Source organism: Pseudochaenichthys georgianus, chromosome 7 (assembly GCF_902827115.2).
Source record: "Pseudochaenichthys georgianus chromosome 7, fPseGeo1.2, whole genome shotgun sequence".
Classification (NCBI taxonomy): Eukaryota; Metazoa; Chordata; class Actinopteri; order Perciformes; family Channichthyidae; genus Pseudochaenichthys; species Pseudochaenichthys georgianus.
Window position 1 is genome coordinate 27,203,636 of NC_047509.1, and position 18,083 is coordinate 27,221,718.

The 18,083-nt window shown below is 41.3% G+C and overlaps 1 protein-coding gene across 2 annotated transcripts; it reads right to left on the reverse strand.

The window, feature by feature from the left end:
* Positions 1–89: 89 nt before the first annotated feature.
* Positions 90–17,632, reverse strand: ifrd2 (interferon-related developmental regulator 2). 2 transcript variants are annotated; one of them, XM_034087361.1, is made up of 13 exons: positions 17,075–17,632; positions 16,104–16,154; positions 9,084–9,200; positions 8,770–8,854; positions 8,507–8,631; positions 8,236–8,393; positions 5,739–5,792; positions 4,202–4,380; positions 3,991–4,099; positions 3,691–3,825; positions 3,439–3,567; positions 1,914–2,006; positions 90–1,746 (listed from the first exon to the last, which is right to left on the reverse strand). In XM_034087361.1, exons 1-13 carry the CDS (start codon positions 17,115–17,117, stop codon positions 1,666–1,668), a joined length of 1,359 nt encoding a protein of 452 aa, XP_033943252.1. In that variant the 5' UTR covers positions 17,118–17,632; the 3' UTR covers positions 90–1,665. The 2 variants fall into 2 exon arrangements, with proteins under 2 accessions (XP_033943252.1, XP_033943253.1); XM_034087362.1 differs by lacking the exon at positions 16,104–16,154.
* Between the last annotated feature and the right edge of the window lie 451 nt (positions 17,633–18,083).

Consider the following 18,083-nt stretch of genomic DNA (forward strand, 5'->3'; position numbering starts at 1 on the left):
GTAATGCTCTGCCTATGGCTTACATTGACATTTTCTTTCAGGTTATCACAGTGGTAGAATCTCTTTAAAATATCTTGATAAGTCAAGTCTTGATAATAACATTTATTTTCCCCACTGATCCGTTGTCCCACAAATTCTAGTAGATACAGATACAAACTCCGAAGCACGTTTTTAAAATCACAATACATTTTTACAAAGAACTTGCTTAAATAGTCTTTATTTCATTTGATCCTTCTTCTGTAACACCATAAGCACTGATAAGACCGTTTGGTGAGGCCGCTGCTCTTCATTCAGGGGTCAATCCTGGTTCAACGACAGAAACTATGAAAGCTGATGAGAGATTTTCCTCACAGTACAGAAGTCTCCAGGCAACAAGTGTGCTTTTTAAATGCAATACAAGCAAAAAAACCTAACCATCATTAAAAACAACACCATCAAACTGATCAGCAGCTCTGGTAGGTGGCCTGTACAGTGTGTATTTACAGATCATCAAAAGGTAAAATCATTCAAACGCATCTTCTGATACAAGTCTTCCATAAATCCGTATGTACAGTGTATCTGCAATACATGCACATGGATAGATTGTATGATCTACCAACCCATGTTAAAAATATACTTCCCATAATTGTTTGTAAACAGTTCTTAGCATTTGAAATGTTCTTTAAAAAAAACACAGCACTGTTCTTTCAACAAATTACATAGTAAAATACAATGTTCCACCAAAAATGATTAAAACATATTTTTCCTCTCAAAAAAGTAATAAAGATGACCATATAACCTCTTTGATTTGATTTTAATTAAGCAAAAATATTGTTTATGTGTATTTGTGCATTTTATTTCAGGATGTTAAATAAATGTAGTTAAAAATCACTCTTACACAAAAACACCACTAGTTTGATTTTAGGTTGCATTGTTCTTAAAGCCAGTGTCTGGTTTGGCAGTTGAAGTGGTCACTCTGGGTGTAAAGACAGAAGACAACTGAGGGATAACAAAAAATATGTAGCCCACAGTAGAGGAGATTTGAATATATTAACATGGCCCTTTTTTTTATATGTGTTACAGAAGCAACCAGGACTGGATCTGGTCAAGAGAAGCAGCTTTATGTCGAAACAGAAGTCAGTTATTAGCATTTAAAAAGACTTGATCGACCGGTCAAGCCACCAGGCAGCGGTTAAAGCCGAGTATCGGACAAATTTCCTATCAGCACCAGAGAGGGCCTCCACAGATCTAAAATGAATCATAAAGTGTCAGAATGTTTGCCCAATTACTTTATTTGTTTCTATTTATAAAATTAATATAAGATTTATTTTTTACTATCTTGTGAAATCAACTTGTTTCTGTCCAGTTGATATCCATTTTGAAGCCTCTGGACTGGTATATTGTTAAATACAGTTAGCAATTGTTGCTCCAATTCACTCTGTTTTGTGTCAAAAACAGGTGAAAAGCAGCTAGTGTAAACTTGCCCTTCACTGTTGGAGCTAATAATAAATGTTGGCTATCTTGAATCTGAAGTATTTGTTTGTGGTGAAGAACACAAGTGGAAAAAGCCCTTTAAAGAGTTTGTTTAGTCTTTGTGTCTGACAGCTGGAATATCGGAGGCATCATTTTGGATCCATCTCAATAACGCCCACGGAATTCCTCACATTCACTACATTGTCGTTCTTCTCACATGATGTCAGCCCGTTTGTCCCTGACTTTGTTCCTCTGTTTAGTCCTGGCCTTGAAAGCAGCGGAGTTGAAAAGATGCTGTTGAAGAAAAGGATAAAGACATGAGTGCAACAATAAAACCCTAGTAACACAAGATGCCTTTTTTGTGGCACTTGAAGCTCAACAAGAATACAAGACAAGGAGAAAAATGCAGTCACTCTCAGAGATGGGATTGTTGCAATGTGGAGACAGAAGAGATGCTGTACCTTCTCAAATCGAGAGATCTTGTTGCTTTTGGAAGTAGTGTCCAGGATGAGGGGAGCGCCGAGGCCAAAGATGTCTCTCACTAGAGGGTTGAACTGAAAAAAAAAACGAAAAACACTCAAATTAAATTGGTTGTGGAAAACTGTTAAACAACTAATTGTGACGGGGGTATATTTATTTTTTAAACAAACAAGTGGATCAGGCCTACAGCTTTGAAAATCCATTATTTACCTTAACACTAGAAACGCCAACGGGTAAATTTTACCCGCAGCTGTTTTTTTATTGTATGTAACTTTTTTTCAAACGGGCTGACATCACGTCTCCCAGTCCGTGACTTTTCCTGAAAGTGTGTTATGTAACACCCTGTGTTGTTAAAAATGGTCAATATGAAGTCAGATTGAAAAAATCGCCAAAAAAAAAAATGGATATTTATACCTATTTCCACCAGCGGGTAATATTTACCTCATAGAAATGCAGCGCTCCTCGCGCTATTGATTTTGCGATCAAAATGATCAAAATACTACGGAGGGAAGATATTTTCATTTGGAGGGGAAGCTCGCGAGTGTGTGTATACGTGTGTGTGTTTGAGTATTTTTGCGTTTGTGTGTATTGTGTTTGTTTCCCAGAGAAAACCCTCACGAGAAACACCGGCTGTTGTTGTGCCTGCTGCTGCCTGCTGTCAAGTTACTCCGTTCTCCGCTTGTAATTATGCCGAAGCTTCAAAGTTATATTTATCATCTGAATTTGCCGAAACAAGTTTAATATTCTGAAAGCCAAGACTTTGTTTAATTTAAATCAGATGAAAACAAACTGTAACGGACCCTGCCGTGTTATCTATGATTACTTTACTCTTACGTTCATAATTTCAGCCGGAGGGAGGGGGGGCGGCGCTGCTGGAAGAGCAGATTGCGAGTGAGAGGTGCCTGTCTTCGTCCCTTTACAAGCTTCAAAAATGTATTTATCGTGTGATTTTGGAAATAAAAGTTTCATATTCTGAAAGCCAAGACTTTGTTTGTTTAAAATCAAACAAAACACCCGAACCCTGAAAAAAATAGTTGTTTACGTAAATCCACGTTTACTCTGAAATGAGCTGTTGCGACTTCCGACTGATTTTGATAGAGCGGGTCACATAATATGAAAAGCTGAGAGTCCACAGATTATATTGGTATACATGTCATCCCTGTGCGATCAAAACTCACCGTTCTGTATGGTACATTGTACCTTGGAAATCAATAGCGGGTACACTTTACCCGTTGGCGGATATAGGTATACAGCGACCTCTGGCGGTTCTAGTGTTAAACATCTACTAAAATATGGAGCATTAAATTCAGTTGACACAAGTGTAAACTCATCTTTAATACAAAAAGTACCCACATTAGTGTTTCCTTTCTTATTTTCTGTTATTGGTAGGTAGCAATGCAAAGGTTGACAACCTCCGTGTCACCCTTGCCAATGTCATAATTCATGTGAGACCACACCAACATATCTCTCCTTCGATGCACTACTGGCTTTAGTGAGTTTCCTGACCTGTAGATGGTGTCTGACTCCGGACTCCATGATCTCTTTGAAGGCATCGTAGATTCTCCTCCTCATAAAGCTGTCGATGTAAACGTCCTCTATTCCAAACCTGATCTTCTCCACGGTGAAGTCCTCGCTCTGCAGGAGAAGGAAAGAGACACAAAGTCAAAGCCAGGGCGGACATTCACAACTCAATATGAAAACGACAGATATAAGTAACATCATTAAGTACAGATATCCTTATGCAGCGGTGAATCATACCTCTATGTAATGAAGCACCTCTCTGAAGATGGAGCGCTGTTTCCGCCGGTCGTTCTTGGCTCGGTGCTTGTTGCCGTCTGTGGCTAGACCCTTCAGACTCTCACAAAGACTTTCACTGTCCTCCACCTCAAACTCCTACACACAAGGGGAATAATAGTAGCACGACTTTAAATCAGAAAAATCCTTAAAACATTGATTTGGAAATAAAGGAATGTTAAAAGAGGAGTGCACCATATTTATTTCATATTTAAGTTTGAGTGACTGCTCCCAAACATACCCAAAAGGGGTGCGTTTGTTTACCTCGTTTACATCTCGCCCCAGCTCCACCAGCAGGGCGATAGTCTCTCCTGCTGCTATCCTGAAGTTGACGTCACTGCTCTGCAAACACGCCTGCAGTTTGGGGAGGTGACTACAGGCAGAGAAATACAGTTGGTTAAAACCCTTAATTACCGTTGATGACATGATTTTTATCAAAATGTCATGCATGTATTGTCATGTTTTTTTCACTTACAGGTTGAGCAGCACGGTCAGTCTGGATGCAGGGCAGAGGGTGACCAGCAGGGACCAGGCCTGCAGGGCGGCGCTGTGGAGCGCTGGGCTGCCGGGTTTGGGGGTGGGCATAGTTCCCTCTCGGTTGGGGTAGGACAACATGAAGACGCTCTCCAGAAGGGCCAAAGATTTGACCAGGTCCTGGGGGGGGGGGGGGGGGTCATTGGTGGTTTTGAGAGAAAAAGAAAGGGGAAATAAATGTAAGGAAGGGATGTTAAAGACAAATAGGACATTGGTAAATATGGCTATTGTTAAGATGGTGCCATATCGTGATTTAACATCCCAGATGTATAATCAAACATTTGATTAGGTTTTATCTTTTTAGAAGTCCTGTTACTTGATTTTATTTGGTTTATGAAAGGGTTTTCACAAGTTGTTTTTTTACTAAACATTAGGGCTATCAGTCGATAAAAATATTTAATCGCGAGATTGTCCATAGTTAATCGCGATTAATCGCAAATTAATCGCACATTTTTTATCTGTTCTAAATGTATCTTAGAGGAATATTTTTCAAGTTTGTAATACTCTTATCAACATATGAGTTGACAAATATGCTTTATGCAAATGTTTATTATCATTTGAACAATGACAAATATTCTCATGAATATTAAACACAACAACCTCTGAACATTACAAATATTCACCTCAATTCAACCTGGAACCTCTCTCATACAATAATACAATACAAAGTGTGTGTGCGTGTGTGTGTGTGTGGGATCGTTGGAGCTATGTGCAACTCAAGGCATATGCTCGAACGGGATCTGCCTGGACGCTGTGATCATGTTGCGCGCACTATCTGTGCCGAGTGTGCTGACTTTTCGTACAATGTCCCACTGTCTGGCTTCCTGCATAAAGTCAAGTGCTCGGGGCAGTTGTCGGCGAAATGTCGCTCCTGTTTTCATTTAAACAGCTCCTTATATCCGTTAGCGCAGCTAGCTAGCAACAGATGCTAACAACAACAATACACGTAAGGTCTCTCGCTCGCTCGCGCCACACATACACACACCCTCCCGGTCCTCCCGATGGCCAGTCGGTGAGCGTGGAAGTGTGGTCTGCCGCAAGCGGGCGGCAGGAGCGGGGCTGTCAGCAGCGCTCTGAAACTACGGGGCGGCCGAGGACAAAAAATACACATGCATTAATCGCGTTAAAATAATTAGTGGCATTAATTTTTTTTTTGCGTTAACGCGTAGTTTAAAATAATGATGTTAATACGATATCTATAGGGGGAAAAATCCTAAATAATGCTTTAAGTCAAAATATTCTTCAACTTTGTTCAATTTGCGTTTTATCTATTTGGGGAAATAATGTGCCCTTAAAATACGAGTGTAGGGAGATGTAGAAAGAGCCTGTAACCAAATGTACATTTAAGTGGCGCTTCCGGCTCCAAAAAATATCCTCCTTACGGTTTCACATGGTATTATCATATGTATCAACCAGAAACCCCCAGCAAGAACTAGGTGTCATGATGGATTCAACCTTTGAAAAGAACAAGTTCTCACCTCTCCTTCTTCAGCAGTACAGACATAGCAGCACATCCCCAAAGCTCTGGCACACTGATGGAGACAGAGGCAAAATAAGTCAATTAAACTGGACATTTCAAATATCAAGGGCAGGCGGTGCGAAGCTATGATTCTCCTGATGCTTTCATATGACCATTGCAGTACAGCTGCTTTTTTAAATGCCCTATTTAACCTTAAAATGTATGTCCTAATACGTTTATGATTTCGGTTAAAAAAAACTCAAAAGTGTTAAATAACCTGTTTTGACAACAAGAGGAAAATATCTGTTTATTATGGACATATCACTCAGTCCTTTCGGCCTGCATTTGTTGCTCCAAAATGTCACACTGTGGGAGTGGTCTTTAACCCGTTAAGCCCTGAGCCTGTTTTTCAGGTTTTAGGCTCAAAAATGCCACCAACACAACAAATGACAATATCTTCACTTCTAAAAGGGGTAAATTAATAATCTTTTTTCTCAAAGCAAGGTTACATCTGTGAGTTGGAGTGTCAGAATCAATATAGATGTTTTTATTAGTGTTGCACGATAATTATCGGTCCGATATTAGGAATTATGACGTCATCCCGATAAACCCGATAAAAGTATTAATAGCCCCGATAATAAACAATATATTTTTTGGGGGGAAAAAAAGAAAAAAATACTGCGGTGTGGGTGGATTGGGATGAGGGGCGCTTGTTATTTCCTCGGCTCCTCCCGTTTTGCCAGTACTGTGGTATTAGTGGTTTAGGAAGAGGGGAGTTCTTCACAAATCCAGCGCTCCCTAACTCATGCCTGGCTGTGACGTAAATGGTGTGCGGCCGTGAAGCCAGGACAGTAAACAAACATGTCGTCGGTAGTATGGGACTATTTCAAAGTTTCAGAGTTAGATAGTTCGCTTGCTATTTGTATTAACAAATGCAATGCAGAAGTTCCACGAGGAGGGAAAAAGGCAACGAGCTATAATACTAATAATAATACCAACCTGATCAGTCACCTGAAACATCGCCATCGCTACGATGGTGTGTTAAAAGCGTACGAAGACGCCTGCGCTGCTAAACTAGCGGCGAATCCAAAGCCAGCTGCAAAGGCACCGGGGCTTTTACCCATCGACGAGGCTTTTGAAAAAGGCAAGAAGTTTGCCAGAGACGACCCCAGGGTTAGTTTTGTTCATAGTAGTAATGCTCATGTCATTTGCTCACTACTAGTCTTTTTTTTACCACCAGGTGTGGAAAAACTACAGGTAGGCTACATTTAAAATATATATATATATATATATATATATATATATATATATATTATATTATTATCGGTTATCGGTATCGGTCTTGAGAAGCAGGAAGTTATCGGTATCGGTTTCAAAAAACCAATATCGTGCATCCCTAGATTTTATTTTAAAGTAAATTCAGATGGAACATAGTAAAAACATCTAATCTCCGCCTAAAAGAAACCCATTACTTACAGTGAAAACATTCTTTATACTTTACGCAGGACCATATCTCTGGAACCCATTGGTTGATTTACACCTTTTTCTTAACCATTAGATCCATTAGAATCGATGGGCAGTTCCCAAATCCACATAAACATTACCATTGCGGACGTAATAGAGAAGCAAACGAAGCATATCTGAAAGTACAAGCCTGGACTGCAAAACTTTAAACCCAGTATATTGCCATAAATATGATGATGGATCATCAGTAAAAATGTCTACGTGACAGAGACATTGGATTAACCTTGAGCGGCGTTGAACACAACTTTTGATCACAAATCAAAAAAGGTAAGACGTAAATATTGTAATTTTTTTTTTTTAATCGGAGGTTGTTTACTTTCTCTTTTCGGGCTGATAGCTCCGCTAATTCGGGGTCGTACAGTGATGACATTACATGTATGGAATCTGTGGCATCTCAGCTTTAATCGGATATCTTGTTTGTGGAGTTACGATAAGTAATAAGGGCATTTCTACCGTGAGTTCTTTGCAAAAGTGCGTTAGCATTAGTTAGCATTTTTTCGCTCAATGCTAATTCAAAGGCTTGGTATTACTCTTGTGTTTCTTTTAGCTAAAAAAATTTCATATCGTCAGTTAGCGGAGTTTTTTCCCGTTAAAAAAGGGTATGGAACATTAATGGTTTCATAAATGTTAAGAAGCCCTGAGACATAGTCTCGAAAAAAACGGTGGGGGGGGGGGGTCCACTGGGGGGACCCTCGTCCTTAAGAGGTTAAGAGTCCCCAAAACATTATCTAGCGTGGTGTTTTTATGTCTTCTGTTTGTTTCCAAAATTGACAGTGACAGACACTGTAAGCATCAGAGCTACAACCTTGAGACTGAGTGTACTGAAAATCACAACCAGCCCGTCATTCATTTAAGTGGAATTTCCCTTTAATGCTGTTGAATTTCTAAGCTATGAACATATGTTTGGGCCATAGTTCTCTTTTTGGAGTTGCTGTAAATAACAGATGACTCCATATCTTAAGTTTTGCACAACAGCAGAGAAGGTTACTCACACTCTGGCGGACCACTATGCTGGCAGTGCTGTCAATCAGAATTGCGGTGAGGATGGGGCGGAGCACCTTGAACCCCTCTTCTGCCTCGTCTCCACCCCCCAACTGGATACAGAGCAGGGTGAAGACCGTGGCCGCCGCTGCCTGTTCCTCCACGCCGCCTGGAGGGAGTAGAAAAAGTTGTATTTGTTTAACTGCAGCTATTTTTTTGTTCCTCCTAGAAACCAAAAGGATGACATTTTTGCACTAGCAGGTGTTTTTTTTCCCGTCCTACCCTTTTTAAGGCTTCTTTCCAGGCAGTCGCTGATGGTGAGGCGTCTCTCTGTGAGGAAGTCGTACAGCACTTTGGAGGAAAAAGCCAGACGCAGCGACTCCAGACCCGCTAGACGTGTCTTAGAGCTGGGACATGGAGCAAGAGGAGAGACCAGGGTTTGTGTTGGAAACCAAATTGACAACAGCCTGGTGTTGCACTATAGTTTTGCATGTTTTCCTGACTTTTCCCCTTTTCATTATTTAAAAAAATTAATAAAAGCTCACCTCTTATCCATCAAGTTGTCTATACACTGCTTGAGTTTGTCTTCCGTTTCCTCCTGAGCAGTCAGCTCATCCACCTGCTCCGCTCCTGTGTCAACACACGCAGGATTTGGTCAAAAGTATGCTACTTTAAGGCTTCAGTTTGGTGGGAATCACCGCCAATAAAAGGGGCTAGCGTGGAATCAGAGGAATTTAAGATACTCTATAAAATGCTAGCTATATCAATTTGATTTTTTGAATGTAAGCAGTTCCTTTTATCCATAATAAATAGGATTGTACAAAGCTTGGGTATGTATTATTAGCATTTCTGTACAAACCTGTGCCCTCTTCCAGCACAGCGGTGCTTTCACTGGCACTGCTGCAGTGGCTGAGGATTTCAGACGTCAGCTCATCGTCGCTGGCTCCAGACTCACCCTTCACCCCATTTTTCATACCTGGAGAAAAAAAGGATGAATAGGGAAATAGTAAGACGAGGGAATAATGAAAGAGAGCAGCGATATGGTTATATTTTCACAAGGGATGAGTTATATTCAGCGTTTCCGCCAGGGGGGCGTCTTGCCGTTATTTGACGCCCTTATTCAGCTCGGGGCGCCCTGAACGCGAGCCGAGGGCGTCCAAATATATTAATAATTCGAGAGAAGATCTAGAGTTTTTATCACTTGAAATGACGAAAAGGAAAAAGGACAAGGACATCCCTCTGTTGGAGGGGCAAAGGAGTCTGGTTGGATTCTTTTTGGAGTATTTTGAAGATCGTTTCCCCGACATCGAAGTTGCCTGCTACAGGACAACACGGAACCTGCGCGATTTGGACGCGATGAGCGGCGGGGGGGGGGGGTAAACTGTGGTAACATGAAGAGCCGTTTGGGAGCCGAAAGAGATGGCGCTTTAAGAGAGCCGAGCCGAGCCAAATGATCCGGCTCACTAACGTAAAAAGACAGTATCTATACGGGACGGACGGCTCAAGTCAAAATTCAAAACAACACCCCCCCCCTCTCAGCCCTGGTCTGGCGGAAACACTGGTTATATTAATACAAATGTACAAGTCACACTTTGGAGTCTAGGTTAACATATTAGCTCTGCTTTTAGAGGGTTTGTCAAAAGAGCAAATCTGGATAAATAAAGCCAGAATTACAATACAACATAAAAACAAGAGTACAGCTTTCAGACTGGGTGAAAGAGATTTAAAATGACCTGATCTGAACAATGACAAAAAAGTGCAAAAAAGCTAGTAGAAAAAAAGGAAATAATGAGCAACGTCTGGTAAAAAATATATATTTAGAATTTCCAAAGAAGAAGCCACAATGTTGTTTTGCAACAACAGGTTTCCCCTTCCTTAAATGTCAAAATGTTGTAGTTCTTTTATGTTATTTTCCTCCAATTGCAAATAGTAAAGACGCCACATAAACTGTAGTGTCATTATGTACAAGAGGGCGGTGGTGGCGAAGTCCATAGGGACTTGGCAACTGGAAGGTCACCAGTTCAAGTCCCGGAAAGACCAAGTGCTCTCGAGGTGTCCCTGAGCAAGGCACCATTCCCTACACTGCTCCCCGGGCGCTGTAGATAATGGCCGGCCGCCCACTGCTCCTAAAACTAGGATGGGTCAAATGCAGAGAAACCGTTTTGTTACATAGTACCTGTACTACGTAATGACAATAAGTTGAATCTTCAAACTTCTTCAACCTAAAAAAATGACAATGCTCAGATAGATGCAACTTTAAGTAGAAGGTCATTTGGGTTGACGTTTTGTTACATGCACTGAATAGCGCAATGTCTGGACAGAAACAGCCACTCTATACAAATGACAGCTGGTTATCTGTAGAAGTGAAAGACCAAACACTAACTGGACACATCCAGAATGAACCAGAATTTGGCTGGAGGCCATTTCCCAGCAGTGACTGATGGCAGGTTCAGAGAAGCTGACTGTACGCTGCCTCTGCTCAGCTGTCTTTCTCAGTCAGTAACTGTACACCAGGAGAGTTCCTCTTTTATGCAGACAAACTCTGACGCACTCGGACCCTTCTGCACGCTCACACACATCGGGAAGAATGGCAAAAGCTTGTCAAAGCGAAATCTCAACAGAGTTTCAAGGAAACACTGAGAACTTAGTTTTCTTTCATGAAGCATTTAACCGAGACACTGAAGAAATGTCCAAACTGATTTTCACAACTGTAAACTGAACTCTTCCGATTTACATAAATAACCAGCATGTCATATTGAAACTGTAATATGATGCATTTGCCTGGTAACTATATGCAGTGTGACTTTCAAATACAAATGCCAGCCCTGTTACTTCATTCAACGTCTCATTTTAGATCTGGTCTCCGACATGCCACTGTCATGTTTTATGATCAAACTCGCACAGGAGCTGATACTCTTCACGTCAATTATCATGACATGACTTCAGGAAATTGCAGATAACAGAAGCATTTTCCATTGGGAAATATTTTATGTTTAAACTTTTTATTAGTAACGGGAGGTAATTTGTGTTTAATGTTTCGACAGCCTGTGTGTATTAGGAGGAGTGCGTCAGTTTGTTTCACTGAACACAACAGGAGGGTAAGAGCAACGCTTAACCCTGAGGATCCTGCTGGCTCAGGACTTTCTACTGTTGGAGGGATTACTGGAGCCCAAAGTGGTCATTTATGCAGTGTGTACCATCCAGAATGGTCAGACTGAGTGTATGTGTGTGTTCATGTACAGGTCAACCAGGGCAGTTGAGGTAACACAGGGGTCACTTTACTGACATGTAACATGGACGTTGTGAGTTACTTTCTTTATAGCATTAATATTATTATTTGAGGGCTAACGGCAACAGTGTCAAGTTCTGCTTTAGGTACAACTTAGTGTCTATCACAAATATACAGTTACCAAGCCAAATATTTTCTGATAGCATTCTGCTGTTTCCACCCGCGCTCAGGTAGTTAGAAGATTCTAGAGAGGAAATCAAAAGCAGCTAAATTAGTAACTGGATGCCTGATTATTTTTTAGCTTAGAATGTGTCAAATGAGCCGAGACAATTGTGTTCTTGTTGGTGTCCGACTTGCAATTCAGCTTTTCCTCTACACAGCAAAAACAAAGCAATTAGGATGGAAGGTATCTTCAGCCGAGCCAAAGCTGCTGAGTTTCTGCTGCGGCCCAGAAATGTAGCACCTCATACCCGACTCCATTTAAAGGCCCTTCTGTATGTGATATTGCAGGGAAAATAGTGACAGTAGGAGAAAATATGTTACACCTGCAGCTGCTTGTGAAATACATTACAGTTGGGCTCACTGGATAAAAGCTGGATCATTGCTCAATGCTATTACTGTACAGTAAAGTCAAAAGAGTTGCATGGTGTGTTCCTATTAATAACTACCTTTGCACTCACATTAGGCCTGTCACGATAATTAATTTTGTGGGACGAAACATTTTCCCGGAAATTATTACGATAAACGATAAAATTGTCGGCACCGTTGTAAGACCACTGACAATGGTAATAATAATAATTCAAGTACATCTTTTCAAACAGAACTTTTTATTGAACATTCAACATTGCAAATTAAATGTGAAATAATATTTAAATTAAAAATTATAAAAAAATGTATAATAATAAAGTAATATATATATATTAGTGTTTCCCTACGCCCCACCAACGGAGCCCCACGCCCCCCCTGAAATTCAAGGTGTTTAAAAATATATATTTATATATAGCACCAAATTGCAACCAATCTATATCTACTGTCACTTTTCACATTGAACATGTGCTCTTTTATTAAATAAACTAAACGCTTTAATTTTATGTTGTGAGTTCAGTGTTTTTGACCCTAAGAAACACTGATGCATTAATCAATAACAATAATCCACAGCTCCTCTCTCTGCTCCAGAGGATTTAAAATATATATATAATCCCAATGCCAATGTCAATAATCAATAACAGCGAACGGATGGTCAAAGTAAGGTAAAAATAAACAGAATCACATTAAGCCTGGTTAGTGTTGCCTGACTTTTTATAAGTGTGTGGTCACGTTCTGGTAACTTTGCTCAGCGCTACTGCTTGTTACAACTTTTATTTGCCGTACTCGCCACTAACTGTTATTGCTCAGGTTAATCTCCCTCCCCCCCGACGTAAACGTGAAGTATCGGTTCTAGGTTCTTGCCGGGCAGCGGAGAGGGGCCAGCTAAGAACCGGTTTTCGGTGCTTAGAGACGGCTCCGCTGCGGTGGAAATAGGAAAAACCAGACTGTAGCCAGGAACTGGCTCAGGAACCGGTTCGGTGGAAAAGGGGCAAAACCGGCTCATTCAAGTCCATAGGTTCGCCTCGTTGATTTGGCTTCAATCCAAAATATTCCCACACCGCAGATGTGGAATTAGGTTTTGCAACCAATTCCATTTCACTTTAAATTCCCTTAGAGTAAGTCACACGTTGTGCTATATTATTAATTTGGATGCTACACTGCTGCAAGCGGAGTGTCTGACTCCTGACCTAGCTGTGTGGGAGCCCCGCCCCCCACAGTGCGAGCGCGCGTGGCCGGCAGCCACAGCGTGCCTGGCTAAAATGCTGGTCACATCCTTATATAAACAAACACGCATGTGTTATGGCAGAATCTTTATTAGTGTATTTCTGGCATATTCATTAAAGTCACATGGTAAGCTATATGATGTGTGTTACTGAGTTGGGTCACACAGAGTTAGAGACAATGGTCGTTCTGAATTATCAATAGATGTATTCATTTTAAGTGAGCTGAGACCGAGGTTAGAGGAAGTTCAGAGAAGGTTCTGCAGGTCACCCTCGAAAAAGAGATCTTTTGATCTCAAGGGGCTTTCACCTGGTTAAATAAAGGCTACAAACAAAAAAGGTTATAAAAACAGTTAACCTTTGTTAGTTGACTACTCCTAAAGGATGTCATGAGACTCAGAGTGCAAGTAATCTGGGTGTGATCCTAGATAACAACCTGTCCTTCACTGCAAACATCACTGCTACAACCCGCTGCTGCAGATACGCTTTACAACATCAGGAGGATACGTCCCCAGCTGACCCAGAAAGCCACACAGGTTCTGGTCCAGGCTCTCGTCACCTCACGCCTAGACTACTGCAACTCCCTCCTGGCTGGTCTACCTGCATGTGCCACCAGACCTCTGCAGCTCATCCAGAATGCAGCGGCTCGTCTGGTCTTCAACCTTCCTAAATTCTCCCACACCGCGCCGCTCCTCCGCTCCCTTCACTGGCTTCTGGTAACTGCTAGAATCCACTTCAAGACACTGGTACTTGCGTACCACGCTGCGAATGGATCTGGCCCTTCCTACATCCAGGACATGGTTAAACCGTACACCCCAGCACGTGCACTCCGCTCCTCATCAGCCAAACAGCTCGCTGCACCCGCACTGCGAGGGGGACCCAAGTTCCCATCAGAAAAAACACGTGGGTTTGCTATCCTGGCTCCAAAATGGTGGAATGAGCTCCCTATTGAAGTCAGGACAGCAGAAAGCTCACACATCTTCCGGCGCAGACTGAAAACCCATCTCTTTCGACTCCACTTTGAGCGATAGAACTATTAACAAAGCACTTATATACTAATAAAGGACTGGCTTATCTAAAGCCAGTTGAGTAGCACTTGAAATGTTTTGGCTCTATGAAACCTGATGTACTTATATGATTCTGTTTTCTTCAAGTTTGTATTTTGTTGGTCGAACGCACTTATTGTAAGTCGCTTTGGATAAAAGCGTCAGCTAAATGCAATGTAACGTAATAAGTAAACTTTCGACATCTGGAACATACAAGTATAGCATTCAGAGGAGGAACATGTGATGTCGTGTGTTAGGTAATGTAAGGAAAATGAGGGTGCGTCATTTTAGAATCCTATATATGTCTCTGTAAAGTTCTACTGGGTTGGAGCATTGCTGTAGGACTGCTTGAGAGCAGAGGTAATGTTTTCCTCGTTATTATTGATTGTTGTATGTACAATGAAATAATAATTGATCAACTATATCTGTGTTTGATTGATTCCTCTCCGTTTCATTCTTTCTTGTTGTGAGTGCTAAATTGCCACAACACATGTAAACGGCAATTTATCGAGCTCAAAAAAGTTATTGAGTCCATTTTTATTTATCGTACGATAATTCAATTTATTGATTATCGCGACAGGCCTAACTCACATCAGTATATTAAAGATGGCTGTAAAACTGGGAGTTCAAATCCTTTTATAAGCTTGGAAATTATATATATTTCTTTATTATAACTAGGTGATAACCAATTCAGTTTTTCATTGATACAAGAAAAATCTTTAATCAGCCCTGAAAACCGTGCATTTATTGTGTAATATCCTGAATTATTTGGAACCACAGCCTCTCCCTTTCACAAAGCTACAGTTCACAGCTGAGATAACATTAAGTGAGCCTTTATCAGTCACTAATTTCCCCGTCATCATCCTTGAACCCCCGGTCACTGAACAGGTCACTCCCTCAAAGCCACACACAAAAGTCTGGCCAGTGCCAACGCACAGCTCAGTTATGGTGGGTGTGAGTTCCCTGCCACGACTGACTCACGTGTCGTCTCTGCTCGGCTGCTTTATGCTTACATCACTCAAACAGCTCCTGCAGCCAGTCAGTCCCCCAGTAAGAGAATATGTAGCAGATGGACTAATCAGATGGCCAAGGCAAAGCAGTTCCTGGCCATGGCCTTGTAGTACAAGCTTGAAATGGAAGACTAAAATAATCTGAGTTCTCCCTACAAGCTGCTGCTTCACTAGAACTTACTTCTCAAATGTAATGTCAGATTCTGACATGTTTGATGTATAAAAAATATGCAAATTTTCTGTATGAAAAGTTGCAGAATTAACTCTTAATCAACTAAAAATCACAATGTAACATATTGAAAAAACTAATTGTTAGCAGCATTAAAACCATGCCAATAATGTTACACAGGTATATTACATACATATCTATAAGAAACTCCAGGAAGTGGATAGAGGTTGGAGGATCAGAGAAATCTCTTAGACGGCAATGAAGCAACATTATATTTTAGCTGCCAGTTGTAAGTGAAAAGTGTGGACGAATGGGCAAGTTGATGGGGCGTTTACTTCATGGTGGTCATGCGTGTTGACTGGATAAACTCAGACAATATGTCGCTTTAATGCCCCTGTGTGGCTAAAGAACAAAGATGCTGTGGAAAGTCAACCAGCCAGTCAAGACAATAATAAGCAATCTGGGCAGGTAAAGTATGAGTGAGGGCCGGGGAAGGTAATCATGTTTTGTGGTGCTGGAAAAAACACACGATAAGTAGAGCGTGTTGGTTTACTGCATGCACTGTTCAAGAACATCTGGACAAGCCTTGTGTTGGACACGGAGCCGGGGTCAGTTACCTTTCAGCGAGGCTTTAGTTGACAGCTGAAGAACCTCCTGACGAAGAGAGCCTGGAGACAGCGTATGGATGGATGAAGGATGGGTAAAATAAAGGGGGTCAAGAGTGTAGGAGGAATGGTGGGCGGATAATAAAATGAATGGGAAGATGAGGAATGACCAAAGTGGAGAAGAAAACCTCAAGTTTATTTACCTATTCATTATGAAACTCTGCACATTGAAACATACTGATGCACATGTACTTATGTGTTATACATTTCTGTATTCACCGCCTTCTCCGTTATTTAATCGTTAGCAGAAATATACATCCCGTGAATATAAGGCACGTGTTTGCTTCCTGGGTGACGTCACTCGATAAAACGTGAGGGGGCTGTAACAACCTCGTCAGCACATGCATGGTCCGCATTACCGCAGTACAATGGTTTAAACGTGTAGTTGTTGCTCCAAAGCAGCAACTTAACTGCACGTAAATGAACCCAAACCGTGTGTAAATGCACTGAAAGGCCCCGTTGTACGTGTTGCCTGTCCAACAATTTACACCTACCTTTTAAATAGCATTGCTGCTAAAAAATAACATGCGGTTACCCTTAACCCTACAAGTGTGTAGCTTTAGCCAATAAGGGTCCTGACTCCTGAACGCAACACAAATCACCAGTTAACCAATAAATGCATTGCATTTTCTTGGACAATTCTTCAAGGTTTATACACGTACAGCAATTCTATAAAGTGAATGGTTTCAAAATAAATGGCACAAGCACGCAGAATGCCCTGCTAAGCGTCACCACTAATTATAAGCCACATGGCAGACAGGAAAACGATATACACCAGTCAAGCAGCTAAAGTTAGAGGAGCAAAAGGCTGCATCACTGTTTTAGCAGTAATGCCATATGGCAGAAACACCTAAACTGCTACCGCGAGGTTTTCTGCCAGGAGAAGGATAGTGAGTTAGTTTGACCTCTATTGCTATACTTACCAGGCTTGCTGGAGCCACGTTTCCCTTTTTTACTCCGTGGCATTTCGAGTAGCGCTTTGATCCACGGATCACAACAAAGCTAGCTGATGTTAGGAAGCTAAGGTTAGCCTGTTTTCCGTCCAACTGCCGACAGATGTCACAGTCGGTGTGAATGTGGCAGCAGCAAAGTGACGAAGGTCTCCTTGGTTTATCTTGACAGCTTGGTACAAAGCTCCCAAAATTACCGCTGCTCTCACACTTTTGTTGACACTTTAGCTAACGCTGGCTAGCGTTCTTCCCGAGCACCAAGCACCAGCAGCGCATTCAACAACTCCCAGCGTTCTCTAGTCTCGGATAAAAAGAGTTGTCCGGATGCGAAAAAGTCACCTCCTTCAACGGGGTTGGCTATGTATTATCTATGATTGTCTCCCGGTAATCTATATCTAATGCCAGGTGGAGATATAAATGTTTTTCCAAAGTGTTTAGGACGGAGTAGTGAGCACGCTGTTGTCGCCAAGTCCACCATCTTCCTCAGTAAACTGCAGAACTAACCGGCAGCGCGGGTTGCCAGGTTGGGTGTGTGAGCATCCCGTTTCCGGTATCTGAAACTAACCCCACATTATAAGTGATATTATTCTAAATGGATGGGCCAATTTTGAATTAAGTAAAATTCTGGATAAAAAAATAATATAGGAGAAATACATTCAGAAATCTGAGGGTGTTGACATTTTAAGAAAAAGCAGAGTGAATCAATTAAAAACAACTTTAAATTGAAATAGATTTTTAAAGAATAAATCAGAATACTAACATAAAAGTCACAACCTAAAGCTTATTTTCGTTAGCCTACCATACCGACATGTGCCACTTAGAGTTTTCATTATTATGAGACATATGGCATTAATCCTTCCTGTTTCATATCTCTTGGCTCCTTCCGACCCTTTCTTTGAAGCCATTCTGACTGACCCAAGTAATATAGAAAGAGAACAATTGAATGTATCTTATTTGGATATCAGTGTACGTTTCAGTAAAG

What these genes read in the sequence shown, in the direction of transcription:
- ifrd2 (XM_034087361.1), bottom strand. Translation starts at nt 17,117, where the DNA reads ATGCCACGGAGTAAAAAAGGGAAACGTGGCTCCAGCAAGCCTG. An exon ending in AACTAAAGCCTCGCTGAAAG is followed by an intron (nt 9,201 to 16,103) that starts GTAACTGACCCC and finishes TTTTTTCTCCAG; the next exon opens with GTATGAAAAATGGGGTGAAG. An exon ending in TGTGCTGGAAGAGGGCACAG is followed by an intron (nt 8,855 to 9,083) that starts GTTTGTACAGAA and finishes GTGTTGACACAG; the next exon opens with GAGCGGAGCAGGTGGATGAG.